The 13,921-nt window shown below is 41.4% G+C and overlaps 1 protein-coding gene across 4 annotated transcripts in view; it reads left to right on the top strand.

The window, feature by feature from the left end:
- Nucleotides 1–12,226, top strand: part of plekhg4b (pleckstrin homology domain containing, family G (with RhoGef domain) member 4B) — a 38,086-nt gene extending 25,860 nt beyond the window's left edge. For 3 of the 4 annotated variants that reach the window (XM_026184851.1, XM_026184848.1, XM_026184850.1), the window contains exons 7-24: nt 229–315; nt 542–658; nt 1,080–1,178; nt 1,381–1,523; nt 1,636–1,774; nt 1,868–1,990; nt 2,082–2,243; nt 2,377–3,245; nt 3,817–4,066; nt 4,342–4,431; nt 4,801–5,025; nt 5,199–5,369; nt 5,461–5,638; nt 5,759–5,875; nt 6,063–6,341; nt 6,764–6,990; nt 10,044–10,113; nt 11,890–12,226. In XM_026184851.1, the coding sequence (XP_026040636.1) occupies nt 229–315; nt 542–658; nt 1,080–1,178; nt 1,381–1,523; nt 1,636–1,774; nt 1,868–1,990; nt 2,082–2,243; nt 2,377–3,245; nt 3,817–4,066; nt 4,342–4,431; nt 4,801–5,025; nt 5,199–5,369; nt 5,461–5,638; nt 5,759–5,875; nt 6,063–6,341; nt 6,764–6,990; nt 10,044–10,088 (3,321 nt within the window). In that variant the 3' untranslated portion in view covers nt 10,089–10,113; nt 11,890–12,226. The remainder of the gene's footprint in view (nt 1–228; nt 316–541; nt 659–1,079; nt 1,179–1,380; nt 1,524–1,635; nt 1,775–1,867; nt 1,991–2,081; nt 2,244–2,376; nt 3,246–3,816; nt 4,067–4,341; nt 4,432–4,800; nt 5,026–5,198; nt 5,370–5,460; nt 5,639–5,758; nt 5,876–6,062; nt 6,342–6,763; nt 6,991–10,043; nt 10,114–11,889) is intronic. The other variant, XM_026184849.1, reaches the window with a different exon arrangement.
- The last annotated feature ends 1,695 nt before the right edge of the window (nt 12,227–13,921 follow it).

Raw genomic sequence — 13,921 nt, 5'->3', positions numbered from 1 at the left:
CTGGGAGCAGGCTGGCTGCAGCTGACTCGCAGGAGAGATATCATACTCTGATAATACATTTCTTCCTGATGTAAAGGTGATAATGCTGTAAACCTTGACACAAACATCCGAAGTCACTTTGAACGCACAGTACTTAGCTGTTCATAGCATAAGAACTATATGTTGTATTATAATCTATGTGCTTTAAGTGTATCTTAAATAAAACATGCTCATGTGTTTTTTTTCTAGACTTTAATACCACATGCACTTTACTCAGTTCTGTTCCTGTCGGACAAAGAGGTAGCAAGCAAACCCGAGAGAGACATCAGTGTACAGGTAAAAATAGAATAAATGTGCAGTATTCATGTTGGTGAAGGCTAGGCCTAATTTTGTTTACACACTTGCAAGAATTCATTTCCATTTGTTACAGGGATGATTTTTGAAAGTTTCTTATCTGATCTTATTACTGCAAGCCGTGATGACAGAGATTTTTTTTAAGCTGCGCAGGAGACGTGCTGTGACTGAAATCTGGATGTTTGTTTATGTTTTTCTTTTTCTCCAGACAGAAACTGTGTCATCTTTGAAGGCCCTGCTGAAGTACATTGACCAAACCCAGCTCACACGAGACCTGGAGGGCACCTTCCACTACGATCACAACCACTGGATCCAGTTCAGACAGGTGAGTGTGACTAAGGCGACTGGAGTAGAGTGTAAACATGTATGTAATACCTTTTTTCCAGTTTCATGGTTAGATGCTTGATTTCATAATGAAAAAAGACACCCAGATTTACAGGGCAATGCACCTCTAAGCCAGATAAACATAGGAGAAGTTTGCTTTGAACTCTTACTAAGACATGACTAATGTAACCAAGGATTTTGCTGTCTAAAACAAATTATAGCTGAGTACTGAAAATAATGTAAAAGGGGAAAAAAAGTAAAGCGTTCTGGCAGAAAGCCCCAAAGGCAAACTTCCACCACCAGCAAGCCAGTTGAAACATGATCAGTTTCACATTTGGTAATATCGCTGTTTTGACACTGTAGGTGTTAACAGTCTCACTTCCCTTGCTTTCATTCTTCCTCTTGTCTTCTTTTACTTACAGAAAATCGAACCTTTTGCCGCCAGCTGTAGTGCGGCCATCACCTCCCTTCAGGAGTCTATTAGCTCACTGAGCGCCAGCAGCAACCTAAAGACCTCTAAGGTCAGAGCAAAGCCCTGCAAACAGTCTGGCCTGCTGATTTATGTGTCTCCACTCACACACAATAGATGTCTGCTGGCTTTTTTTTTTTGTAGTAAAATGTTTACCAGTTTGTTTCATTCTTAGTTTCCAGGATATTAAAAAAAAAAAAAAATCTACTGTGTAAATGTGACCATCCATTTACCCGTGTCCGTGTTTATGTCAGGAGGTGTCTGAGGTGTTAGAAAAGCAGAAGCATCTCATGAAGTGTGTACTAGATGACACCTGTCTAAACCGACTCCGTCTGGAAGGTGGAACTGTACTTGCCCGTATCAGGAAGGAAGAAGCCTGCGACAATGAAAACTACAGGTAGATCATGATAGGACGCAATGGTGCCCAATGGTCATAATGAGTAGTACCCATGATGATTAAAATAAACTTCCTGTAACCTGTCTGAATATTGTTTTTCATTTTTTTTCAGGGACACTGTCGACATGTTAAACGCACTCTACAATCAAGTAGATGAAGAAGTTCATAAGCTTGTGATCCTTTCAAACAAGTCACAGAAACAGTTAGACAGCTTGCTGGAGGCGCACAGGTTTGAGGAGCAAACTCAGCAGGTGACTTTTACATTAAATACCATATTCCCACCTGCTCTGCAGAGCTTTTCTTTTCTTTTTTTTAGTAATTGACAATTCCTTTCTCTTTTTCAGATCAAACTTTGGTTCAGTGTCGCGGGAGAGAAGCAGCTTGCGCCTTTGGAATCATTAACTCTGTCTGCAGCCAAAATAAAGGAGATGAGAGAGAGCTTGAGCCAATTTCTGGAGGAATCAGTGGTAAAGATACCTCAACTTTTACGTGAACTGATTATGTTATATTTAACTTTTAGAAAGGATTCAGTGCTAAATTTATCTTTTTTGCTCACAGAACCAGCAGAGACGTGGCCTGCAGCTGGTCAAAGAGTCTCCAGAGGCCCTTCCAGAGGTTCTTTTCGACTTTAAACAACATCTGGGTTCCATTTTGAGCAGAGTTGAGCAAAGGAAGGCGAAGCTAGATATCCTAGCCAACCTGTATGAGTTCTATGATTCGGTAAGTAAAATTCATGCAAAATGATACCACATTTTAATTGATGACCTTTCTTAAAAGATTGAACACTGAATGGTTTGTATTTAGCCATATTGTGTATATCTAACATATTTAAACCACCTTTTTACACCTGTAGGCAAACCAGTGGATGGACCACTGTCAGGATTACTTCCATCAACTGAGTATGGCCAGCCCAGGGGGAAGATTTTCGCCCTCTGTGGTGCAGGTCCTACAGGATTACTGCACTGAAGCATCCAAATTCTCCATGGAAAACTTCAGCACGCTTAATGACATGGTGCTTTCACTGGAGTCTCCTGAGCAGCTGCAGCAGTGGAACGCCGTGTGGCACAAATGTAAACAGACCAAGCAGCAGCTGGAAGAGACTTTGGCTCGAGCCATGGCAGCAGCTCAGGACTCCACAGCTGCCGATACGGATTCTCTGAAGCCTGCAGAAGTTCAGATCATCACTCCAGAGCAGCGTGGAGCTAATGGATGTGTGCGTTTACCTGGACCAATTAAGCCATTAAATTTTGAGGACAACAAAAATCTCTCTGTCAGGCCTTTTTCCAAGAGTCCCACAAGTTCAATCTCCTCTTCATCACACTTCACTTTCTCCCCCGACAGCGAGAGCAAACTGAGACAGAGCCCACCCATGTTTGATGACACAGACAGCGACTGCACTATCGACTCGATCGTCTCCTGCCGCTCCGAGCCCATCTACTCTGGAGCCTCCCGGGTGCGCAAGCAACCCATGAAGAAGATCATGAAGAAGACCATGAGCCATGAGCTATCCCCGAGAGACAGCACCCACTCGGATGTCAGTCACATTCACGGATATACAGGCGTCTACATTAAGGGTTTGGAGGTGACCAATAACGTGTCTGCAGAGAAGAAGCTGCAGAGACCTGATGTGATGAGCCCCACGCTAGGCCGCAGCCGCAGCATGTCTACGCCCTGCAGGATCCATACCAGGCGCAGCGATGGAGATGGAAAGAAACAGAGCAGGTGAGGAATTAATCAGTTATATCAAGAATACGCTGGGATAGAATCTGATGAGTACGTAGTTATAAACAACACGTTTATGATATTTTTGTAAGAGATGGAAAAAAATACCACACAAACTAACATTTTCATGATAAACTACACCAGCCTCAGGCCTGTTAAGCCAGTCATGTGAAGTTTTTAAAAAGCCTTCAAATTCTCATATTAACTGCTTTAAACCTGCCTTATACTTTCTTGGAACCGACCTGTTAAAAAGTAGTGTGTAGTTTTCAGGTGATTACTAGGCTTTAATGACAGTCTTGTGGTATTACTTTAATGGTGTTACAGTCAGTTATTGTCAGATTAGTCATAGACTTGCGTACCTGCGAATATTACAGGTAAAAACAAACCAGACCAGCCAAAATATTCAACTTTTTATATTATGAAATGAAGGCGAACAAATCTAACCCTCAGATTTGGAGTTTTTTAACTGTTTTTTTTTTTTGGGAAACTCTCTGTCAAACAATCAAAATTGTCCACATTATCATCCCTGTTGTTCTCAGTCTTAACCCTGATGCGTCCTTCTGTTCAACAGTAAAGTGCAGCACATCATGGACGAAATGATTTCCACAGAGAGGGAGTACGTTCGCTCACTCAGCTACATCATTGAGCACTATTTCCCCGAAATGGAGCGCCTCGATTTGCCTCAGGACCTGCGGGGGAAACGGAGCATCATTTTTGGGAATGTGGAGAAACTGTGGGACTTCCACAGCCAGTATTTCTTAAAAGAGCTGGAGGCGTGCACCCAATCCCCGCTGTCCATCAGTAGCTGTTTTCTGCGGCATGTGAGTATCCTTACACTTAATTTGAAACAGCTTTCAGGTCTCGTTGCTTCATCGAGATGTGTTGCTGTATAGTTACTAGCTTAGTTTGTCATGTAGTGATTGTTTCATTATCCCACACTGGTCCATTATTGCTTGTGTGCTCATGTACTCAGCAACAAAATGAAAGTACCTGGTGAATTTACAGTCTCTAAATCATTCGGCACGCTTTGTGAATCATTCTGACATGTCAGCATACATTTTGCTGTAGTGTTGTAACTTGTTAATGTTGTGTGCAGGAGGATCAGTTTGGAATGTATGCTCTGTACAGCAAAAATAAGCCGCAGTCCGACGCTTTGCTCAGCAGCCACGGGAACGAATTCTTTAAGGTGCGTGTAGAATCTCTTACTTTGGTTACATTCCTCACACAGTGACTGGATACAGGCTGCAAAACAACCTTTCAACCTCTCTGATTATAGACAGGTTTACGAGAAAATGACCCTACTGCTTACTGAACTTATTCATTCATGTGTCTCAGTTTCTATTTTAGGTGTTTCTTTTTAATCCGGCATCCAGTAAATTAAGCATAATTAGGTGTTAAAACAGGACATAATTTAGGGCATATGTAGTTTGTAATCATCAATCCCTCATGATGTCTGCTTTTGTAAGGATATCACAAACCCACGAATGAAGTGATGGCAGTTCTTTTTTTTAATCCAGGCAGTATCTAAAAGTGTAATGATGATTTCTTCCTCCAGAATAAGCAGATGGAGCTCGGGGATAAGATGGACCTGGCATCCTACTTGCTGAAGCCCATTCAGAGGATGAGTAAATATGCACTGTTGCTCAAAGACCTGATAAAAGAGTGCAGCCAGTCCCAGGAGCAGGAGCTGAGTGACCTTCGCACTGCAGAAGAGATGGTCAAGTTTCAGCTCCGCCATGGGAACGATCTGTTGGCTATGGACGCCATTCGGGGATGTGATGTAAGTTATAGGCAGGCACAGATATGAAACAGAGATACTCAAACTTAGGTCATCAAAGCTATTTTTGCTGGAGTTCATTGTGTTAAATGCGATACAGTAGAATAAGGTCAGACTCCCACCAGGAATCGCATTGTTCTCGCTGATGTGTGCAAGCAGCCATGTTTCCTCTCCAGGTGAATCTGAAAGAACAGGGTCAACTCCGCTGCCAGGATGAGTTCATGGTCTGGTGTGGTCGCAGGAAATACCTCCGCCAAGTCTTCTTGTTTGAAGACCTCATCCTCTTCAGTAAGACCAGGAAGATAGAGGGAGGATATGACATTTACATCTACAAACAGTCTTTCAAAGTAAGAATTTATTGTTTGAGGAGGATTTATTTTGTCTGGACTGCTTTTAGAGTAGAGCTTTACTTTTATATTCTTATTGTTTTCTGTATAGACAGCAGAGATAGGCATGACCGAAAATGTCGGTGACAGCGGCCTACGCTTTGAGATCTGGTTCCGTCGGAGGAAGTCACAAGACACGTTTATACTCCAAGCCAGCTCTGCAGAGGTCAAGGCGGTGTGGACAACTATTATTGGGAAGATTCTGTGGAGGCAGGCGCTCAGAAACAGAGGTCTGTTTCTGTGACAGACTGTGCACTTTGACACAAACTCTTAAATACATCATACAAAACAAATAAGGTGACACACACGAACATTTAGTCATTGGAGATATTTTTGTGTTGGGATTGTAGAGCTGCGCATGCTGGAGATGGTGTCTATGGGAATTGGAAGCAAACCGTTCATGGACATCAAGCCAAGTGACGCAGCTATCAGTGACAGAGCCATTGAGTATACCATGAAGGGGGCAGGTGAGCTGACTTTGGGAACTAAATATTCTTTTTCTTTCTAATGGAATATCTGTGTTTGCTATTTGCGTCATAATCAGTACAATTAATGCATTAATCTTTCTGAAGGTGTGATAACAAATAAAGTACCACAACATTGGTTTTCATTGTTGCTTATCTAACAGCTCACTTCACTTCTCTCTAACGCCAGAGTCGAGGACGAGAGCGTCCATCGCAGTGTCCTCATTTGAACACGTGGCCTCGTTCAAGAGGCCTCACTCCACCATCTCCAACAGCAGCACCTCCTCCTCCAGCAGCCAGTCGTCCTCCTCCCTGCTGGGCTCCCTCAATCTCCACCTGTACTCCTCACCCTCTCACCCGCACACACTTTCGCACCCAGCAGGCAGCGTTCCCTCCTTTACCCAGTGGCCCTATGACTGCATAGAGGAAGATGAGCTGGAGCAGGACACCGTGAGCCAGCCCTCCATGAGTGAGTGACCAGATGTGCATTTGCCGGTTTTGTTTTGTTTGTTCACAGTTTCTCAAGTGTGAACCTTATCCAATCTAATCACAGAGCACAGAACAGAGCAAACTTTGGTAATTTGCACTTCAAACTAACCCAAAATTATTACACAAAACTGCATTGCATGATAAACAATAGAACAAATAAGTAGACATGTAAATAAAACATGCAGTTAGGTGTCGTGTTTGCTGCTACCACAAGGAGTCACCAAAGTCACAAATTCCTACACATAAAATGTGTAAATAAATGTCTTTTTGAACACTTTAATAACGTGCAAATGACAGAAAATTTTAAACTCAAGCTGTGAATGAAGGGAACAGAGTCCTGTCTTGCTGATCTTGTATTGCTTTATTTATATATCTAATTTTTCTCCACGCTTTCTGTGACAGTCATTGAGAGCTCTGAGACATCCTCTCAGTGTACATCCAGTGAAAGTGTGACAGGACTGAATACGCTCGCCGTACCCGGGCACACCAACGTCACCATGGAATCTTACAACAACAATGAGTCCTCTTCTTTCCTCTGCTCCACCACACCTCCATCCTCCATAGCAGAGCCCTCGATTTTCCAGAAAGATGAAGACCTCCAGCCCCAAGGCACCAAGTTTATCACAGCAGTGAGTGTTTGATTTCCGTCATTGTTATTGTTATATATGTAAAAGAAAACTGAGGCTGTATTGTTGCAGCCATCACATTTTTTCATACTTTACCTCTGCCTAGCTTCACTTCTTCCCTTCTCCTATGATCATTTTCATGTTACAGCTTTCTAAGAAGTTGTCATTTAACTTTGGCACATTGTTCCCTATTTGTGGTTCATATGTGCCTCTTTGATTCTGTGTAGCAGTCTGGAAAGCAGAAAAGACCAAGACAAAACACGCTCAGTTGCCACTCAGTTAAGGTTTTTGTGGAAACCTTTTTTTTAAAAGTGTTAAATTGTATGTGTGGTCATTGTGGTTAGTGTTAGCAGTTTCCACTGTTATTCAACTGCATCATTTGTTTCTGACAGTCATTTTCCATTCAGTTAATAAACGCAGGTGGGCTAAATAATACAACATCTCTTTGTACAACATATATAACAGGTCACCACAAACAAACCAAAACTAATCAACAGGACTTTTCAGTCCAAGTGGCATTTCCTGAAACCCCTTTCAGACATGCACTCCCTCCCAGCAACGTGCTGATCTTTGAACATGTCGGCTTCGTTTCTGAATTCATCTGTCACGCATTTTCGCCGTTCTTAATCTGGAAGCGTGATCTTTCTCTCTTTCTAAGCCCGAGCGTGAGAGGCAGGTGCAGCTGCTGCAGCACGCAGTCTTTTCTAAGGAATCGTAAATACACAGACGATGCCCGCGAGCGCGAGACAACTAAACGATCCAAAGTGTGATGACAGTTCGACAGACTCATTTGGACATTAGTGGCAAAAATTGCATAAATAAGGCTGTAATTTGATGAAGCGAGCAACGTTTGTAAAGCATTTTGAACATTTTCTGCAAAGAAACTGCATGACTGTCTGGATTGGCTGCAGCTATATGTGCCTGTTATTGTAGTTTATAGTTTTTAAGATAAAACAGCTGAGGCAGAAATGAGCAGTTATTTACATCTACGCTCATGTTATTCTAAAATGTCTCTCTGAAATCTTTTTTTTTGCAAACAGCAACAACATTAGGATTGGAAAGAACAGCTGTTCAAAAAACAGTTTAAAAACTGTTGAACAAGAAATATAAAACTACTTTTTAAAGAAACTTCAAGCTGGAAACATAATTTACTTATTTTACTCATTTTAATTTACATAATACTGCACTTCACATAAAGCAGGCCGTCCATCATCTGCAAACCTTTTAAGGTCTTTTCTTGAAAATATATATGTTTTCATCACGTTATCTACACCTGGATCTTTAGCTACGAAGCGCACACTCCTTATTAGACAGCTATACTAATGAAGCAGAGTGTCCTGTAAAGGGGAACTGGTTATTTAAATGTTATTTTTAAGGTGGATGTCTTGAAGCAGAAGTACAGTGGGGCAAAAAAGTATTTAGTCAGCCACCGATTGTGCAAGTTCCCCCACTTAAAATGATGACAGAGGTCAGTAATTTGCACCAGAGGTACACTTCAACTGTGAGAGACAGAATGTGAAAAAAAAATCCATGAATTCACATGGTAGGATTTGTAAAGAATTTATTCGTAAATTAGGGTGGAAAATAAGTATTTGGTCACCTCAAACAAGGAAAATCTCTGGCTCTCACAGACCTGTAACGTCTTCTGTAAGAAGCTTTTCTGTCCCCCACTCGTTACCTGTATGAATGGCACCTGTTTGAACTCATCATCTGTATAAAAGACACCTGTCCACAGCCTCAAACAGTCAGATTCCAAACTCCGCCATGGCCAAGACCAAAGAGCTTTCGAAGGACACCAGGAAAAGTATTGTAGACCTGCACCAGACTGGGAAGAGTGAATCTACAATAGGCAAGCAGCTTGGTGTGAAAAAATCAACTGTGGGAGCAATCATCAGAAAATGGAAGACATACAAGACCACTGATAATCTCCCTCGATCTGGGGCTCCACGCAAGATCTCATCCCGTGGGGTCAAAATGATCATGAGAACGGTGAGCAAAGATCCCAGAACCACACGGGGGGACCTGGTGAATGACCTGCAGAGAGCTGGGACCAAAGTAACAAAGGTCACCATCAGTAACACACTACAACGGCAGGGAATCAAATCCCGCAGTGCCAGACGTGTCCCGCTGCTGAAGCCAGTGCATGTCCAGGCCCGTCTGAAGTTTGCCAGAGAGCACATGGATGATACAGCAGAGGATTGGGAGAATGTCATGTGGTCAGATGAAACCAAAGTAGAACTTTTTGGTATAAACTCAACTCGTCGTGTTTGGAGGAAGAAGATTACTGAGTTGCATCCCAAGAACACCATACCTACTGTGAAGCATGGGGGTGGAAACATCATGCTATGGGGCTGTTTTTCTGCCAAGGGGACAGGACGACTGATCCGTGTTAAGGACAGAATGAATGGGGCCATGTATCGTGAGATTTTGAGCCAAAACCTCCTTCCATCAGTGAGAACTTTGAAGATGAAACGAGGCTGGGTCTTCCAACATGACAATGATCCAAAACACACCGCCCGGGTAACAAAGGAGTGGCTCCGTAAGAAGCATTTGAAAGTCCTGGAGTGGCCTAGCCAGTCTCCAGACCTCAACCCCATAGAAAATCTGTGGCGGGAGTTGAAAGTCCGTGTTGCTCGGCGACAGCCCCAAAACATCACTGCTCTCGAGAAGATCTGCATGGAGGAATGGGCCAAAATACCAGCTACTGTGTGTGCAAACCTGGTAAAGACCTATAGTAAACGTTTGACCTCTGTTATTGCCAACAAAGGTTATGTTACAAAGTATTGAGTTGTATTTTTGTTATTGACCAAATACTTATTTTCCACCCTGATTTACGAATAAATTCTTTACAAATCCTACCATGTGGATTCATGGATTTTTTTTTTCACATTCTGTCTCTCACAGTTGAAGTGTACCTCTGGTGCAAATTACTGACCTCTGTCATCATTTTAGGTGGGGGAACTTGCACAATCGGTGGCTGACTAAATACTTTTTTGCCCCACTGTAGTTGCTTCTATAGTTTCACTCACTACTTTTTGCTCTTTTGTTTTTACCAGAGCAAGACCTCTCATATAGCAGTAGGCCTGTCTACATTGGTCTGACTCAGAGCTGAGGGGTTTTAGCTCAGTAAGTAACCGATGTCACAGGGGTGGACATCTGTAATGTTCCCTTCACAACCTCATTAACAACTGTGAGGATGTAGCCGTGGCCTGAATACTAATATGTGTGAAAAAAAAAATTTCTTTTGTGTTGTGTGCTGCGTGGGAGTTTGTCCTGATGGGTTTAGTGGGTTTAGTGGGCTGTCCTTCTGATGGGTGGTTTGGCTCTTTTTCATGTTTCTCTACCTTTTTTGGCATGAGGGTGAAGCGAGTATCATAATAAAAACACGTGTTGTTGAGATTGTGCATGCTTGAACACATGCATGTTATGTTTTAAGAGTGATTTTTTTTTTGTATAGTATCTGTGTGAGTTTTGCGTTTTTAAGAATCTTGCTGTTTTTTAGCTCAAAAAGTGGAAGAAATTTTATTTTTTTTAAAAACAAGGCATTTATAAAATAGCCAGTGCAGCTGGCAGTATTAACGTGTAGACGTAATATATTTTTATAAAAAAAAAAAAGACACCATAGGCTCTTTAAATTCTAAGATAATCTTGTCCTTAGTGGCTCTAAAGGTTATTTAAATGACACGCTATCGATGTTTATGTAACACCAAACTAAGCAAAATGCAGAAGCAGCGTGTGAAGAATTATCTCAGACGCTACACATGTCACTTCACATGTTAAGTGTGTGACAGTATAATTAGAAAGAGGGTGAAACTGGAGATGTTTGGCAGTTATGAACAGCACCATGTTTGGTAAAAAGCAAACACAGCATATCACCACAAACACCTCAAAACACCTCAAAACTGTCAAGCGCGGAGGAGGAGGAGTGATGATTTGGGGCCTGTTTTTCAAACACAGAACCTGGGCACCTTGCAATCACAGAGTTGACCGTGAACTTTTCTTTATACAAAAGTATTCTAGCATCAAATGCGAGGCCACCTCTCCAACAGCTAAAGCTTGGCCCAAATTACAGAGTACAGCAGAATCATGGTTCTGCCGTCCAGTCAACGTCCAGTTCTTGAAGTTAAGAGCGCAGCAGATAAGCAAATACAAACCTCAGTAACGTGAAGCACTGTAGTAATAAAGACCAAAGTTTCTTCACAGTTGTGTGAGAAAATGATAAGGTCACACAGAAAACCATAACTTCCAGTTACTGTTGCTAAAAGTGGTTATACAGCCTCCTGAATTGTGCACCGTACTTCGTTTTTTACACGCTGCTTCTGCATTTTGACTGCATAGATAATAACACAGTTTATTTATTTATATCTTTTAAAAGCTGGTAAGAACTGGGTGTCCTGATAGGTAAAAGCTTTTTATGATCCCTCTACCTTTAAGCATATTAAAGGTATGCGTTGTGACAAATAAATAAATCACTCATGTACTTTCTGTCCAACTTTAATACATTTAATAAACATTACAGGTTAAAAAAAAAAAATTGAATGTTTTTGCTTTAAGTGCCACACAAATAAAACATTTAGTAAAGAAAAAGCTGGCATCTTTATTTCAACTGCTGAAGGTTGTGTTGTTTTGGTCGTTTTTTTAGACAGTGCACAGTTTTGCGCACCTTCCTGATGTTGTGTGAAACCCTGATGCCTTAAAATCACTCAGCATTTTACAGTTGACAGGTGTTCATCTAGCATGCGATGTGGTTTTGCTTTATTAAAAGGTGTATTGGGAGTGTTTTCTTAACTGACATGCTTAATGCTGCATGTTTACTCAACTTAAACCTTTCTGATTGCATCATATTAAAAAAAGTATTTTTTACACGTCTTTTAACATTTTTCGTTTTGCATTTCTTTGCAGCTTTGAGGTCTGCAGGAGGCAGCAGCTTGTACGTCACGGCGAGGAGACGGGAAAAATAAGCGGATTAAAGCTTCACAGCACTACAACTTTAATGACTAAAATGCAACTTATTACATGACATTTCGTTACAATACTGTAAATGTATAACTGACACATAATATACGCTGTCGTGATGGTACGTCAGAGGTCTGTACATTTTTTTTTGTAAGCTAGCCATGTGTTTATACTGTAGATGTATTTTACAAAACAAAACATAGCTGACCAATCCCGACAATGTTGTACTGTCGCACTTCTCTTGCAGTCAGTCCTTGTACAGAAGATTAAAATGTTTTAAACACGTGGTTGTATTTGTTGTTACACTGGGGGAAGCTGTTCTTTTACATACAAAAGTCTTCAAAGTTGAGCAAAACGCTGTGCGTGAAAACATCTCAAAAGTGTGAGTGCACGCAAAAACATGCAACCGATATTTCCACTGATAAAAAAGTATGAGTGTAAAAACCACACACAGAGGGACCCTTGCAAATATACAGAAGTGAACTAAGAGACTCAGCACTACCGTTAAACAAAGAGATGCAGGGGCTGAGTAGAAAAAAGGTGGTTTTTCCTGCACATGAGAGAAGCTGACACTCGTTTACCACAAGTCCTGTGTTCTCAGTCCGAGTCAGTCTTTACACACAGACCACAGCCCAGGCTGTGCAGCGGGGGTTTGTACTCCAGTATAGACAATTGAGACAAAACTGAAAGCCACACTCAGACTATAGAAAACACTAAAGGTTTGCATCACTTAACTTCTTTTAAGCATAAATATATTGTTCCCTATTCCTCTTCATTCAAACACTTTATTTACAGAATAGTATTATTTATCCTCACTTTCTTCTCAGTAAATTTCATCAGTTTGATTATTTGTTTTTTGCACGTTTCTCTTTGGAGAACCAGAAGCAGAGGACTGCAGAGAGGGAAACTTCAAGCCCCAGTACACAAAGCTCCAGTATCTCCATCTGCTAGAAACAAATAAAAACATTACATTTCTTTTACAAAATTATAAAGGAACAGTTTTGTTTTGTCATATTTATAACGTGTCTTACCCTCAGATGATCTTCATTTTGTGGATCCCACTTGGCCAGGTCGACGCTTATCAGAAGAACTGCAAGAAAGGCCACAATAATGCAGCCGCCGTTTACTGTGAGGCACACCTGTAAAAAAACAACAACAAAAACACAGTATTCTTTAAACTAATGATCACATTCACCATCTGTAGCTGTATTATCTGTCAGACTTGTGCTGGGTTTTACTCACACTAAGCAATGCTGGGTATTTGAACAACAGGTTGGAAACAATTCCGGCGATTATGAACTGCAAAGGAGGAAAATAGAGTTTAGAAAGTACCAGAAATTAGTCTTCTCTACTTAGTACGTAATTTTCTGTTTGAGCAGAGACGTACCAGCGAGCCGCTCAGTTGGGAAACTCTGAACAGAGAGAAAAGCGACTCATGGATCTCCTGGGTTGCTGCAAAAACTATTCCCACTCCGATGCTGAGGAGGCCACTCACCATCTGCAAAGACTGAAGGAGCAACAGAGACATAAAATTATTAATATTTACATGGCATTAAGATCAACAGTCTTTTTTTAAGATTTATTTTCGGCCTTTCTAAGAAGGAATGAAATGCGTGAAAGTGCCTGGGGTTTAATTGAATTGAGGCCCTTGCAGAAGCATTTAGGTCAACTGTATTTCGCATTAGGAAGCATTCTGTAGTGAGTTCTCAAGCATGGATCACATCATAGACGAAGTCTGAATTCTTGATTTCTTCATTGTCACCTTTAAAGGCTTCTTATTGACACAGACTTGTGGCCGTGGCCTGGAGGTAGTGGAGGAAAGTGATTAAGCCAACAAGCTGTGGTAACACATTTCTGTTTATCAGATGGACTGCATGTGAAAAGACAGAGATATTGTAGAACCTGGACTTATTTTTATTCATGCATTTAGCGAGTTCATGGTTTTATTGGTCGGCCTATTTGAGATTACACTGTGCTG

Source organism: Astatotilapia calliptera, chromosome 11, assembly GCF_900246225.1.
Source record: "Astatotilapia calliptera chromosome 11, fAstCal1.2, whole genome shotgun sequence".
Classification (NCBI taxonomy): Eukaryota; Metazoa; Chordata; class Actinopteri; order Cichliformes; family Cichlidae; genus Astatotilapia; species Astatotilapia calliptera.
The sequence above is the reverse complement of the archived record's forward strand: the minus strand, read 5'-3'. Positions and strand labels throughout refer to the sequence as shown.